Source organism: Cervus canadensis, chromosome 24 (assembly GCF_019320065.1).
Source record: "Cervus canadensis isolate Bull #8, Minnesota chromosome 24, ASM1932006v1, whole genome shotgun sequence".
Lineage (NCBI taxonomy): Eukaryota > Metazoa > Chordata > Mammalia > Artiodactyla > Cervidae > Cervus > Cervus canadensis.
Window position 1 is genome coordinate 13011040 of NC_057409.1, and position 15828 is coordinate 13026867.

Sequence of the window (15828 nt, forward strand, 5' to 3'; positions counted from 1 at the left end):
CCAGGCCCCAGAACTGCTCCCAGGCCCCAGAACTCCTCCCGGCCCGGGGTTCTGTTCTATTCCTGTGAGCTGATAGTTCCAGGCCCTCTGCTAAATGTTCTTCCTCTCATAATCCCACTACCTTCCATTTTGGGGGGGGGGGGTGTCGTTAATGCTTATCCCATTTCTCAGGTGAGAACACTGAGGCTCAGGCCAAGCTAAGGCTCAGGCTAAGTCAGAATCAGGAAACATCACCTGGGTTTGGAACCAGGCCTTTCAGAACCTCAAGACATCTCACCTCAGCCAACGGATTCCAATATCCTGCAGTTCCAGGTTTCTCTCCTTGTGGCCTGAAACCAGTTCTTCCCCCGAGGGTGGACCACAGAGCCCCCAACGCCACGTCCTGGCCTCTGTCCAACCGCAGCCCCCATTCAGCCTGGCCGCAGTCAGCTCCGTGGTTTCCTGAACACTCTAAAGCAAGAGCAGCTGTTGCCATAATGGTTCCCACGAGGGGTTGTCGGTCAATTTTCTCTGCTTGCTTCTCAATTTCCTTTAAAGGGGGATGTGGCTGAGACCCAAGTGGGGCCACGGACTGCCCCTCCCCAAATGACCTCCATGCTTATCTCACACTCTGACCACAATGCATCATTTCAGCTTAATTTTATTTCCTCTTATAAATGGGCACAGCACGGGAAGTGTTAAAAAAAAAAAAAAAAAAAGGAACAGTTCCTTCACAACGCTGGGACAGGTAAGCACCCACAGTGGGACAGGTGCCTTGGTTTCTTTTTCCAGTCTTTTTCCACCACTTTTTCCTACTGAAAGTTTTGGCCATGAACTCGGGACAGGTATGGTTAATAAACAGGTTAAGGGGAAGAAGGGACAGAGAAGGCCTGGGGGAGGGAAGGACAAATTCCCCCCATCCCAGGCTGGGTTCTTGGAGGATCTGTACAGGAGAAAGGACGTGGTGGGAGGCGGGGGGTGGGGGGCACACAGTCTTCAGGGGGCTCTCTGGAGCCGCACTGCCTACAAAAAATATTTACATGCATTCACCACGCTGGGGCCACCGCGCTGAGCTGCCTGCTGGGCACCCGGGGGATGCTGGGGCCACGAGCCCTTTGATGGCGACTCTGGGGCCCAGCCTCAGCATCTCCGTAAATCTGTACACAGTTTGTGGGCTTCTATTTACAGGCAAGAGGCCTGGGGAAGCAAGTCCAGGGTGGTGGCTGGCAGGAGAAGGAATTCAGGAGCGCCAAGGAGGTGGTGGCCCCTTCTGCCCTTGAGGCAGAGATGCATCTGCTCCCTGTGCCCAGGGCCCCAGCCTGGAGGCCTGGACAGATGGCTTTGCCAACCCCAGGTGGGTCTGGCCTGAGCACCCCAAGCCACCGCCCACCGACCTGCCCGGCCTGGGCCCCAGTGATCACCCGTCTGCTTCCTATCGAGGGGACTGACCCTCCTGGGGAGGTACCCCTCTCGATCCCCAGGGAGATAGAGCCTGGGCTCTAGAAGTCACAGTTGGGGGTGGGGGGTGACCCCGGCCCGCCTTGTCCTCTCTGGCAGCTGAGGCCCCAGAGAGGCTGTCAAGCACACAAGCCCCTCTTCTTTTGCAATCGGCCGTGTTTCCTGGAAACACTAGGCCCCTGCAGGACACCTCCCCAGGAGCACCAGGGTGCCTGGGGACATATTTGGGCAGGCCCTGCATGCATCACACCCTGTGTCCAGGCAGGGTGAGACCCAGGCACTCACATCCAGCTCATCCTTTTCACCGCCTGCTCTCAGATCACCATGCTGGACTTGGACTGCTTTTAAGCTTCATGAAGATTAAGCCTGGACATTTGTCTCGGGGCCAGGGCTCAATGAATGAAGCCCTCAGTCTCTTCTCTCCAACGCTAAGGATGCAGAGAAGAGGCATCGGTCAGCGGGTGGCAAAGCCCCAGGCCCCAGGTTAGAGGCCGGTCCACAGAAGGTGAGGAGTCAGGCCTGCTGGGGTCAGGCTGGACCCATGCGGCCCCTTTAAGCCCACTCCAGCCAGCCCAGGCCCTGCTCAGCCATCCTGTGCTGGACCCCGCCCCGACCAGAGGCTGTGCAGAGGCCACCCCCACTGCTGGGCCTCCTACCCCGGTCCCAGCATCCTTGGATGGTCCAGATCCTCTCTCCGCCATGCTCCCTGGCTTCTCAGCCTCGGCCTGCCCAGGCCTTCACACCAGAGCTGCTGCCCCAAGACAGCAGCCTGCCAAGAGGCAGGGTAGAGGGAGGGGAGGCTGGGGCTGGCTTTGGTCTCCCTCGTCCCCCAGCCCTTCCGCTCCAGGAACGACCGAGGCCAGGTCACCTCCAACAGATCGTGAGCCTAGGATGCCTCCCCCTGCTCCTGCCCCGCAAAGACTTGGACCAGGTGGGCTCCTCACAAGCCTCCAGGACTTGCCAAGGTGGCCTATAGGCCTGAGAGATGGAGCCTCAGCCTGGGAAGACGGTGGAAAAGACAGGCTGCAGGAGCTCCCTGGAACCTCACCCTCAACGCCTCTGGCACCCCCAGCCCTCACCCTGCAGAAGTCTCCTGCCAGCGAGTCTTCAAAAGGGAACAGAAATAAAACCCGGCTTTCTGACTTTAACCAGGGTTGTGGGCAAGGGGTGGAGGGGTGAGCTCCAGCCACCCACAACTCAGACCACATCCCGTGGCTCCAAGACCCCTCTCAAAGCACAGCCCCCATGGGAGATTTGTGACCCCACGTTTAAAATATCTACAGAAGTGGCCCCATTTGAAGGGTAACAAAGAAGAGGGAGGCGGGCTGGGGCCTGGAACATCCCCAACCCCGCCTGTCCTCAGCCCTCAGCCAGGGACAGTGTCTGGATGGACTGCTTCTAGCTGCAGCCAGGAGAAACACCAAGTTGTCTGGCCAAATGCATGGGCACAGGTCCACCGGAAGGTCCCCGAGAAGGCCCAGGGGTGGGGCTGAGGTGGGCCTGGTGAGGCCAAAGGGAGAGGGTGCAGAGGGCCCAGGCGCCAGGCCCACCCTCACAGGCACTTTGGAGACTTGTGTCCTGGGAGGCAGAGTCGACCCCCTAGCTCAGAGCAAGAGGAGGATGGAAGGAGACCAGGAGCCTCACCACATGCCCCCTCCCCACCAGGAGCCTTTGGTGCTGGGAGACCCAAGCCCCCTCTCCAGCCGAAGACTGAATTCCAGGAACCAGCCTGCCTGCCTCAGCAAGTGGGGAACTTGCCCCCAACCAAGCCCTTTGCAGGCTACAGAGGGTAGGGAGCAGGTAAGGTGAAGCCAGGTTCAGCAGGTGTGCAAGGCCCTGAGGGGGCTTGTGGCCATGTCCCCCACACTGCACTTAATTCCAGGAAAGGCAAGTGTCCAAGCGTGACAGCAGGGCTGTGTGGGTGTGGGTGAGATTGTGCACCCACGTGGGATTGCATCTGACTCGCTGGGGTTTGGTGGCGATGTGGTTGGTGAGGAGTCGTGAAGGCTGAGCGTGACGGGGCAACTCGGGGACCCAATATGGGCTGATTGTTTCGGCCTAATTGCACCCTCCCCAGTGAGCCTGAAAGCTGGAGGCAACACGTGTGGTGTCGGAGTGTATGTGGGTGGGCAGGAATAGGGGTGGCGGGATGGCAGAGAGAGAGGCAGGCCACACCATTACCATTAGGTTATGATGATTAGTGACTTGCATTGTCATAAGCATTTGGGGCAGGGGGGCACATAAGAAACATATGAGAATAAACATCTTTGGAAAAATGTGTGTGTCTGTGACGTATCTGGATTAGCTAGGTGGTCAAGATCGTGTGTGGTTTTGTCATTGCGTGCTTTTCTCTTTGTGTGTGACAATACGTGTAACCATGTGAGAGACGGTGTCTGTGCAGAATCCACTAGGAGGAAGGAGGTGCAGACCCCTCCTCACCAGTGGCTGCCGGAGCACTCTCAGGAAGCTGGGGCAGGCCAGGAAGGAAGTGAAGCCTGTGGGTGCATGTGCATTGAGCAGAGATGAGGGAAAATGACCCCATAACCCCAGAGGGGCCAGGACAAAACAGGCTGGTGGGTGAGGGGTAACGTCTCACCCAGGCAGAGAGTGAGCCTGGGACAGGAGCAACAGGGTGCAGTGTCCCAATGATTTCAAGGGCTGGGCTTGCCAAATGCTTGTCCTAGAAACCAGCCCGAGTGCCTCTCTGCCTCCAAAAGGAAACCTCAGCCAGCCCTGTGGGGCCAGGTTGGGGCTGAAGTCCCACCCCTTCGTCCACCAGCCAATCAGGAGTTCCCTTCCTCCTGTCCATCTGATGTGAGGTCCTAAAGCTCCAAGCTGGTGGCTGGGGGAGGAGTATGTGGAACAAGTGATGAGCTCATAAGGGTACAGTCTGGAGCAACGGCAGTGCCCCCTGTCCCTTGGGGAAGAGCTGCGTGAGGCTGGCAGTCTGGGCAGACCTTGGGAGGATGGCAGAGATGAAGTGGGGCCAGGATGTCTCCCAGGCCCAGTCCCAGGCCGGGGCTGGGGATGCCAGGCCAGGGACTGGACATAGGGGTGGCGCTGAGGCTACAGGGAGGCACTCTGGCTCCGCTAGGCGTAGAACTCCTCTTGCTTGTCAGGCTTCTGGTATGTGACGCTCGCCTGCTTGGGCTCCTCCAGCGTGTAGCTGCCCTCGTCCTTCTTCTTCATGCGGTAGATGAGCAGGGTGACCAGGAAGGCAGCAAAGAGGGCGCCTACAACCCCGCCCACGATCACAGCTGTGGAGAAAGAGGGCAAAGGTCAAGGCCACAGGAAGGGCAAGACAACCTTAGAGCCTGAGGAAAGGGCAGAGGGTCCTTGCAGGTAGAAGCAAGAGTTGGGAGGGAGCTGGGAATCTCAAACTTGAGACCAGAGTCGGAGTGAAGTTTGGAGTCAATGCTAAAACACCAGCACTGGCTGCCATTGATACTCCTCACCACAGCCTGGCACTGTTCTAATCATCTGTTCTAATCATATGAACACGTGGAATCTTCATACAGTGCTACTAGGGAGGTGCTGTGCTAAGGTCCTCATCAAATGTGAGATGCCATCAATAAGAAGATGCTCCAGTATTTTATATACCCTTAGGAAAGAAAAAACTCTGCCATCTAAACTAGGACACATCCCAACTGCAGAACAGTTAACATGAACACACGTGCGTTGAGACTGATTAGGAGCAAAATGATAACCCCCATTTCGCAGATGAGGAAAAAGCATGCCTGGAAAGGTGAAGGACTTTCCCGAGGCCACGCTGCTCATAAGTGGGGAACAGGGTTTGGGCCACAAATCCAGAGACTTCAGGAGAGAAGACCAAGGGCAGGTCCTCGGGGCTGGTATCAAGGGTGGGAGCAGATCAAGCCAAGGATGGGGCCCTAGATTACGATCCAGGGGATAAGGTCCAGGAGGGATAAACAAGCATGGCCCAGGGAGGCAGAGGTCAAGGGCAGAGTCTGAGAAGAGGTCAGAGGGTGCTGAGGAAAGTGCGGGAGGTAGGACAAAATCTGGGATCAGAGGGTCAGAAGAGGAACTAGAGGGTGGGTCCTCAGGTCCCCAAGTCCCCAGCTTTCCCTTCCTAGAAAACTAGGCTTCTAGGAAACCCACACCCTACCCTCCCTCCTGGGCTCCTGGGGGGCAAACTGAGGCCCCACCAGCTGCCCCCTTCTCCCAGGCCCCAAGTCTCACCTACAAGCACCTCCTTCCGCTCCAGGATGCTCTTCTGGGGCAGCTGAGCCGCGGAGCTGCCTGAGTCGATGGCATTGTCCAGGAGGCCAGGGCCTGGGCGGGCACCCTTGGGCAGCTTCCCGGGGGGAGGCGATGGCTTGGCCGCGGCCCCACCCACAGCCACCACCTCATTGGCTGTGTCTGGCTGTGTGGTCTCTTCCTCCGACAGCTCAAAGTCCCCACTGGGTCCCCCGCTCACTGGCATCTCTCGCTCATCCCGGATGGTGGTCAGGAAGGACTCTGGAGTTGGGGTCTGTAGGGAGGGTAGCATGAGCCCAGGAGCCAGGCCCAGAACCCCTGCCACAGGGCAGCCAGACACACATGCACACCAGCCCACTGCTGCCACTGCACTTCCCTGGGGGGCTGATACTCACTAAGCACTCACCATGGGCCAGGCACTGTGCTAAGCACATCATGGGCCTTTTCCCCTCAAATTTTACCCATTAAGAAGGTATTAGCACCCCTACATTACAGAGTAGGAAATAGGCTCAGAGAGGTTAAGTGACTTGCCCAAGGACACATAGCTAGTAAGTGGTAGAAGCAGAACTAAAATGCAGATCTGTCCAACTCCAGAGTATGTGTCCCTAACACTACACTACACTACCTCTGTTATCCTGGCCACATCCTGGTCCCCATCCCATCTCCATCCCTTCCTTCTCCAGCTGCCTTTCTTGGCAGCTGCCTTAGCAGATTGCTATCAGGGACTGTTGTCTGGGGATAGCTGGGTGCAGATTTTAAATACCTGGGCCTGATCCTCGATCCATGTGCCTAAGGCAAGGGTGAGTCCTGTAGCCTGAAGGTCAGTCCAGTAAGTAAGCGTAAGTCGCTCAATCATGCCCTACTCTTTGCGACCCAATGGACTGCAGCCCACCAGACTCCGCTGTCCATGAGATTTTCCAGGCAAGGATACTGGAGTGGGTTTGCCATTTCCTTCTCCAGGGGATCTTCCCGACCCAGGGATCGAACCCGGGTCTCCTGCACTGCAGGCAGATTCTTTACCAACAGAGCTAAAAGGGAACCCAGGGATCGAACCCAGGTCTCCCACATTGCAGGCGGAATCTTTACCGGCTGAGCCACAAGGGAAGCCCCAAGGTCAGTCCAAGAGCACCACAAATCTCAATGGCTCCCAGCATCTGGAGGCAGGATCCCAACTAGAGCTGGGATCGCAGCAAGGATGGAGCTGCTTCACAGGTGTGCATGGAGAGAATGGGTCCGGGGTCCAGGCCGAGGAAAGGCCACGCACATGCACAGAGGCTGCACCAGCGACCTGCTCTCAGTGCCCCAGCACTGCGTCCCCAGCCCACCTGGCCAAGCATCTATGAAACACCAGGTTCCCCTAACTGCTCAGAGGAGCCTAGAGCAGGGCCCGTGTCCTGCTGGGGCTGGCTGGGGAGTCGGACGGGCTGATGCTGACCCAAAGGCAGCTCCACAGCCTGGGGGTTCTCCTCCAGATGCAAAGGGCTTTAGTACCCCAGTCAATGTCACTACATCCCCTCCTTGCCCAGCAGCACCAGCAAGGATCAGTCTACTTCTCCCACTTCCTTGATCCCCTCCCCATCCTGGCATTCCTGGCATCCTCATCCTCTTCCCTGAACTACCATCCCCATCCATAATACCCCAAACACACACACACACACACACCATCCATAACACCCCAAACACACACACACACACCCTAGAGCTGACTGCCAAGTTCAAATCCTGACTCTGCCACTGCTGCCCGTGAAGGCTTGGAAAGTGGCCCCACCTTAAGGGAGGATGATGGCAAGGCCCACCCCACTCCGTAGGGCAGGCATGAGAGGGAGAGGAGATGGTGGCACAGGTAAGTGTCTAGCACTGAGCCTCCACCCAGGCAGCACTCCATGAACGTGACCTGCAGTATTCATCTCCTACCGCCCAGCTCTTAATCCCCCTCAGATGGATAATAACAACAACGATGATGATGGTGGTGGTGGTGGTGGCGGTGATAACAAAAGTGAAACGTTTTGCTTGTTTAGTATTGCCAGGCACTGCTCTAAGAACCTTGGCTCTGTTGGGAAACTTAATTCTCACAACCCTGTGATTTGCATTCTATTCTTTTCTCCTTTTCACAGATAAGGAAACAAAGGTATAAAAAGGATCAGTGACTTCCTGAAGTTGCATGGTGGTGGAAGCATTCCAATGCCGGCTGCAGGGCTCCTGAGTCTGTGCTTTTAACCAGAACACACAGGCCCCTGGCCCCTTCCCCTTTGAACACTCCCATCCTCCCAGTTCCTTCCCCATTAATGTCTTGACCTAACATCTAAAGACCCCGGCCCGGTCCCTCTTCCATCCCCATCCATCTCGACCTCTGTCCTCATCCTGTGACTCAGCCCCAGTGCTGGCCTCACACCTCTCTCACCCTCCTGCTCCCTGTCTGGCTCATCTCCAGAACATTCTAGATCTCAGCCCTGTCCAGCTCCATCCTCCTCCTCCCACCCCGCCCCCCGAGCCCTGACCCACCCTCCTCTGCTCTGACTCCCTGTCCTCTCCACATCGGCTCACCTGAGCCACCTCCGTGGGTCCAGGGGCGGTGGTCCCGAGGGGCAGCGTGCTCTTCTCAGGGATGTCAGGCTTCTGGGTGGTAGCCGGCCTGGGAAGGGCCCTTGGCCTGGAGGTAGCTGTGCTGACCAGCCTGGGAGTTGGGGCCTCTGTGTCCAAGACAGCCACCGTGGTGGGAGGTGAGGGCACCGCTGGGGTAGTGGCCCGGGCTGTGGCCGCTGTGGTCAGTGGCAGAGGCAGAAGCCTCCGTACGCCGGTGGTCCTTACGACAGAGGTGGTGGCCGCAGACGGGGGCGCCGCGGGGATGCTGGGCACGGCGGTGGCCACTGTGGCGGGCACTGTGGCCACCGTCGGGGGCCCCGTGGTGGTGGCAGTGGTCGTAGCCGTCGGGGTGGAGACGGTGGTGGCTCTCTGGCTGGGCTCTTCTGGCACCTCTGTCAGCAGTGGGGGGCTGGTGGCCGGCTCCGGGGTGGGGCGCTCAGAGGGGAGCTCTTCAAACGGGGTGCCCACAGGCTGGATGTCCATGGTGGGCAGCACCGCGGGGGTGGTGGACATGGCCAGGGCGACATCTGGGCTGAACCGCACGGCTGTCTCAATGCCCGACTCCTGCTCAAAGTCTGAGGGGGTCGGGGGGAGAAGGAAAGAGCTAGGAAGCTGGGTGATTTGAGGGCATGAGGATCCCAGATCAGCAATGGCCATCAAGATGGGAGGCTCCCAACCCTCACCCTTTGCATAATTTTCCCAAGACAAGAGGAGGGAAAGGAGGAAGGCACAGTCTGGTCAAAGCTTACCAGTCGACTGATGGCTAGTGATGCGTCCCAGTTCCTCTCTGCCTAGCCAAAAATTCTAAGGGACCACTTCTTCCAGGAAGTCTTCCCTGACTATTCCAGCCCACCCAGTCTGGAGCTTTTCTAGCAGACTGAATCTAGGCAGTGGTAACTCAGGCCCTACTGGCTTCAGATCTTGCTGGAGGTTACAGGCAGGGGAGGGGAGGGGAGGATGGCCGTGGCATTCTGGGAAGAGTCAGACATGCCTACAAGCTACCCAAGCACCCATGGTGGGCAAACAAGGTTCCCCCAGAGGCACAAGCAGACAGCAAGAAGGAGAACAAGCCCCTCCCACAGAGGCTGCTTGTGCAATCTGGACTCCAAACCCAGACAAATGAAGGGAGGGCCTCGGCAGAAATAAGGAGAGAGATAAGCCACACCAGCTCCCGGGGGGTCTGAACCAGGCAGAGGAGGGGTGGGGAGGAGCCTGAGAGGTGTGGAAGTAGAGATGTTACCACCCATCAGGATGGATTTTATGAAGATTCTCACAAGATTTATAACTCATAAGATGCTTAAAGAAATGGGCTAAAGTGAGGAAACTAGAGGCGAGGGGCTGTAGGGGGCCAGCTCCAAAGCACACAGACCCCCACCATTACATTAGACTCTGCCTGTCCCCTCCAGGGCCCCAATCTCAAAACACACCCCTTTTTACTACCAGTTGCAGAGCTTCATCTCTGTGCCAGGCCCTGACGTCTTAAACTGAAGCCTCCCAGAGGCTCGGCGTGCGTGAGCGGGTGCCAAGTCACTTCAGTCCTGTCTGACTCTTTGCGACCCTGTGGAGTGTAGCCCTCCAGGCTCCTCTGTCCATGGGATTCTCCAGGCAAGAATACTGGAGTGGGTTGCGGGTCCCTCCTCCAGGGAACCTTCCCCACCCAGGGGTCAAACCAGCCTTTCTTAACGTTTCCTGAATTGGTAGGTAGGTTCTTAACCACTTGCCACCTGGGAAGAGCCCCCAGAGGCTCCGAAAAGAAGGCAAATTTATCACCATTTACAGATAAGAATACAGACTTGGAGAGGGAAAACGGCTAAAGACGGCACAGCTATTAGGTAGAGAAACAGATTCAACTTGGCGTGCCTCCCTTATCTCAGGCTACTCTGCTGGGCTTTCTGCGGGACCATGGAACTGATTTGTCCCAGGCACCACTGGAGGCCCCTCTAATTTTTCCGTCACTGTCCTAACCCCGCCCTTGGCCACCGCTGATTGGGCAGAACGGGGGCACGTGACCCCAATTGAGCCAATCAAATGGGCCTCTGCTCACTACACCTGAAACATTGACCACTAAGTTCCTCCAAAAGTGGTCACAACAGTATGAAACCTGGGTTACTGAGAAGCGTCCGTGTTCCCTGACAGAGGCTGGAGGTCTGCAGGGAGACCCAAACAGTGCACAGAGAGACCCAGAGACAGAGAAACTGGGAGTGCTGGGCTCTGGTTCCACCCCGGGGGGAAGACGGCCTGCCCGTTACGTGCTTAAGGTCCAGGAGCTGCCTCTGAATGACCTCTCCCTCCCCCACCCCACGTTTAAGCAAGCCTACCCTACGAGGGCTCCTCTTCCTTGCCATCAAAGCCTCGGATGGGGCACTGGTGGGAGGCTGGCACTGTTGACATGATATGTAGGAAAACGGAATGGGGTACTTACAACCGGAGCCCGACCCAGAGTAGAGGTCGTCCAGCTCGTCATCAGGGAAGGAGTCGTCATCCCCAGAGCCCTCGAGGTCCACGGGCCTCTCGAAGTTCTCACTGCGCCAGCGCTGGGCCTGCGGAGGGCAGAGGTGGGCACACGGCTCAGCAACCGAGGCCAGCGGCCTGGACAAGCCCAGAGGAGCAACAGACACCCTTCTGGGCCAAGTGACAGTGGAGGGACAGCATCAGACGTGGCTTCAGAGGCAGAGAGCCGGGGTAGGCCGGATCACCACTTCCTGCCTTGCAGGTTGCTGTGAGCACGCAGTGTGCTAGTATGTGCTGAGCGCGCCTCAAAGCAGCCGGTACTCCGCACAGGGCAGCCCCATCTGCCCCTTCCACAGCCGGGAAGACTGAGGCCCCAGTGCCCCAGGTCACCAGACAGCACGTGATGTGACGAGGTCCACACTCTGCTAGGGGTGCAGTGCCTCACACCTCAAAATCCCAAAGGCAGGCCCATTTATCCCATCAGACAGACATAGGTGTTGGGGAGGGCTGGGACTCTGGGAGGGAAGAAACTTGGGTAATGGGGGAGGGAGAGAAGGGAGTGTAGTTCCTAGTTCTGGTCTTCCCCAAAACAAAGTCAGCTCCAGAGTCAGCTCAGGGCATGGATGCCACTTCCATGTCTGCCACAAGGGTCTCCTAGGGGTCTGCCGGGATGAGGGGAGTCCAGCCCTCCAGGTCCAAGACTCTTCCCAGAATCAGAACTTGGGAAGGTGGGGCGTTGTGGCTCCTGGGCCCAGACCATCCCCCCTCCCCCCATTGCAACCCGGCCTGAGAGCCAGCACTAAGGACATTGAAGACAGGAGCGTAAACCTGAATCCAGACTGAGCCTGGCCACAGTCCCTGCCCCCTGAGAGCTTTCAGAGAAAGATGAGCTGGTGCTCAGCTATAGAGGGTTATTAGCACCTGGGTCTTAAACAATTGAATGAGAGAGGAAAAAAAAGAAAGAAAGAAATAGAGCAAGCAAGCAGGGGGACCAGAATAAGCAAAGGCTCCAAGGTGGGGAAGCAGAGCCTGTGCCATCAGAGCTGGGTCTGGGGGCCTCATCCAGGGTCCCTCAGGACTCCTGCGGTCACTGCAGTCCAGTCACCCGGCCCCCATCTGTTCCCGGAACATGCCTGCCTGGTGTCTCCTGCCTCTTTCACTCATGCTGTTCCCTCCACCTGGAACACTCTCCCCTCCCATCCTCTCATCTTCCAACTTCCCAGAAGCTAACTCACTCCCCATCCCTTCTTCCGAGAAGCCCTCCTACTCTGAGCTTTCAGAGCATCCATCCGGTGCTTCTGAATTCACATCTCTCACCACTTGTGAGCTGGGCAGGCATGGGTATACACTTCTCCTGTGACTGTGCCCACCCCCACTAAACTATACCTTGATGGAGCAGGACTGTGTCAGACACACAGTGGGTATCAGCAAGTATCTGGTGAGGAATGGACTTGGTGTTGGAGGATGCAATTCCTGGGCGGTGGGGGTGGGGTGGGCGCAGGACAGGCCAGAGTTGAGTTTGGGGAAGCCCCATCACAGGCTCTCAGGGTTCGGCTGGCAACTTTTCTCTTGGAAACTGGTCATGTTTCATTCTTACTGCACGTCAGAATGTTGTAAAAACAGAACTCAGCAGGTCTGACGCAGAGTCTGAATACCCCTACTGTTTGACTGACATGGGGAGTCACGGAAGGTATGTGAGCAGGAGAGGGGCTAGCTCAGCATCACAACCTGTGCTCAGCCTCTCACACCCCGCCCCTGACAGCCCCTTCCTGGAGCTCCTATGGGGCTAGAGAGAGGATCCCGATCCTGGCTTCCGGGCCCTGAGCCTCGACCACCTGCTCTAAAGCCCTACCCAGACCAGGCAGGGCAGGAGGCCAGGGCGGGGTGCCAGGAGATTCCCCCAGCTTACCCATCACCCCCCCAACACACACACACACACACAGTCTCAAAGTAATGAATTAATCAGTATTTACTTGCTACCAGTGAGTCATGGAGTGGAACAATTAGAGTAATTGCTCCGTGACTAATTGCCGGGTCTTCCTCCGTTTTAGACATTTCAGGAGCTCAGAGCAGCTACCATCCAACCTTCCCCAGTTGCCATCTCTGCTCCCACTTACCAGAGGAATAAATTCCCTAGGACCCAAAGGAAAGGGGCTAGGTGCTTCCCCACCCCACACCAGCCTCTATGACCCCACCTTAGCTAGGGTCCCTTGGAGATTTTCTGCTCCATTCTTAGGCCACCAGCCTAAAGCCAGAGACGTGCAGCATGATGGGGCCTGAGCCGGGGTGTGGCCCGGACTGTCTCTCCATCCTTCCAAGCAGCTCAGGGAAGCTGAAAGCCCTTTAGCTGGGAGGAAGGGGCCTAAGAAGCCTGTGGTCCCAGGGGACCCCCAAACTGGGGTAAAGGTGGGGGGCCAAAATAGGGAGTCCTCATGATTCCACAGTGACCAGCACCACACAGCAGCCCCTAACAACCTGCTCCCAGAAAGGCTTGCACAAATTCAAACCCCCCACCCCTACAAAGTCACATAGAGCCTTGAAATGACATACCCAGAGGCACGCTGACACACGCTCACCTAAAGGCAGCTAGAGAGAGGCACCGCGTGTTGGCATGCCTTTGGGTGCAAACAGGCGCATACATGGGTGGGGGGGGCAAACGCTAAATGCGGGCACACGCGGTGCAGCTCTGAGGCTCAGAAACAAGTACGGAACCTCCTGTGAACCCATCAGCCTCCGCTCAGGTAGCTCTCACCTAGATACTATTCATCCCCAGCTCAGTAGCCATCGACATGACAACCGTTACCATGACGACCATCTCCTCCATGCTAAGGACCAGGAGCTCCAGCTCCCCACAGAGATGCAGGGGGTGGGGGGGGGGAGGAGGGCGGGGAGGGGGAGCAGGAGAGGGAGAGATCCTGGAAGAACAGAGAGAATGACAGGGACGGGGAGGGCGAGGCACCGGATGCGGACAGAGATGCAAGGACAGAGGGAAGCCTGGGGTCAGAGGGGCAGGGGCGGGGGTGACAGGGAGGAGGGAGTGGAGGGAGGGCTGGGTGTGCGAGAGAAAGAGAGAGAAGGCAAGAGTGGGAGGCGGAGGGAGAGAATTCTCTCACATCTTAATTTAGCCTCACGCTCATCAGACACAAAGCTGGGGAAGGGGCCACCTCAGTGATTTTCCAAACCTGCATCCGAGAGAACATTCCTTCCAAATAATGAGCAGCCCCCGGATGGGGTGGGGGGGTGACGGCCAACAACCAGGCACCCCTGAGTTCACCCCGGGAAACTTAACCCTGGGACACCTGAGACCTGTGGGGTGGGGGAGGGGTGCAGGATTCCATCTTGCCCACACAACCCCCACGCCTAAGTGCCAGCTGCCCCCCTCCCTGGGGGACCAGCGCTCACAGGGCCCTCCCAGGAACACTATAGGGGTGCTGGCGGTGGCTGAAGCTACAAGGGCTGCAGAGAGGAGGGGGGTTGGGGAACAGAACCCGGCAGACAGCAGGGAAAGCCTGAAGTCACAAGTACCAGAGGGGGTAATGACAAACAGCCTTTGACCCCCAAACGACCTCTCTATTTGCATAATTCCATGCATAATTAGCATAATAATCTGTACCAATTCCCTTAAAAGAGCACCCAAGTCAAATGCCAGCCTCCCCCAACCCTCATTGTGTCCCTTCCAGGTAAACCACACACCCTCCCATGCCTGATAAACATATCCCAAACAAGAGCACCTGTATGCGTGCATGCACACACACACATGTCCAGCACAGACGCTCACACACAGTCGTGATCCACATTTACCGACCCCAACCTGTGTACCCACAACTCACAGACAATAGCCTAGCACATTCCACCACGAGCTCACCCATTTGCTGCCCCCCAGCTGCACACACAGACACACAGTTGCATCCCTCTCTCCACCTAATACACCCCACACAACCTCGGCAAGATCCCATAACCACATGGGTGGCACACACAGACCCTCCCCACGACCAAGCATTGCTATTCATATTCCCCACGCCAGTGACCCCTCAGACTCTGACACAAACCTCATGACTTGTAAACAACCTTTTTTCACACTTGCATCCTCATACCCCCCACACACAGCCCACTGTGGAAGCCCCTGCGTCTTCTGCTTCCTGCCACCACCTGTCCCAGCCAAGACACCCACCCAGAGGCTCCCCCAGCAGCAGGGGAAACTCCGAGATTGCTGGGGGAGCTCCTGAGGGTCCTCAGGGGGCTCTAAAGACCAGGGCCCACCCTTATGGAGGCCCCCTCCCAGGTCAGGTTTGGAAGCACTCTAACCTGTGGCACTGGCTTCAACCAGCACCGCCTCCCACAACTTCATTATACCCACTTTGCAGAGGTAGGCACTGAGCCTGGGGTTTAGAATTGAGACATGACCGTGAGTCCTCAGCCTCTGGGCCCTTCCTCCAAACCTTCCAGGTGGCCCCCAATCTGCTGCTCATCTAGAGTTCCTATACCTGTGACCCACACAGCCCCTGGACAACCTCAGCTCAGAACTACCACCCGCCCACACCATACACATGCTGGCACATGGCAAACACCCCAAATGCTCCCAAATACCCACTGCCCACAAGCTCTACCCATGCATCCCTGAAAAGGCACCCACTGCACCACACATACGTGCCGCCCCACCCCACCCCGACAACCAGCTACAGGCCCCTGAACCTGCCTCCCACTCCCCTCCACACACGTGCACCATGCGCACACCACGCACACTTTCCCTCCGGGGTACATACAAGCACACACACGTGGCACCTTGGAGGATGCAAGGGTGAGACGTGGCACCTTTCCCAATGGACACACCCCCTGCCGTTTTTCCTCACTTCCCCCTTGTCACCATCTGACTTCATGCTGACCCACAGCCTTGACCCAAAAAAGTAACTCAGGCTCCCTGCCCTGATGGGACCAGCAGTAACATGAGCTGCCAGCCACTGGCCCTCCTCCACCCCTACCTGATCCTCTCCATAGGGCTTCAGAGCCACTGGGGTGGGTAACTTCCACCACCGTCCCTCTCTCATGGGGTTGAGAGAAGGGACGTGTTCAGGCAGAAAGGCAAGGCTTCTCCTTCCTCCAGCCCCCACTCTGCTGCCAAGCTTTCCTTGGAGACCAGAA

At 57.4% G+C, this 15828-nt stretch overlaps 1 protein-coding gene across 1 annotated transcript in view; it reads right to left on the reverse strand.

The window, feature by feature from the left end:
• Positions 1 to 622: 622 nt before the first annotated feature.
• The window catches only part of SDC3 (syndecan 3), a 38610-nt gene continuing 23404 nt past the window's right edge, over positions 623 to 15828 (reverse strand). Inside the window, exons 2-5 of the mRNA XM_043445000.1 lie at positions 10661 to 10778; positions 8200 to 8813; positions 5638 to 5929; positions 623 to 4694 (exon numbers count right to left, since the gene is read on the reverse strand). Coding sequence (XP_043300935.1) covers positions 4528 to 4694; positions 5638 to 5929; positions 8200 to 8813; positions 10661 to 10778 — 1191 coding nt within the window. The 3' untranslated portion in view covers positions 623 to 4527. The remainder of the gene's footprint in view (positions 4695 to 5637; positions 5930 to 8199; positions 8814 to 10660; positions 10779 to 15828) is intronic.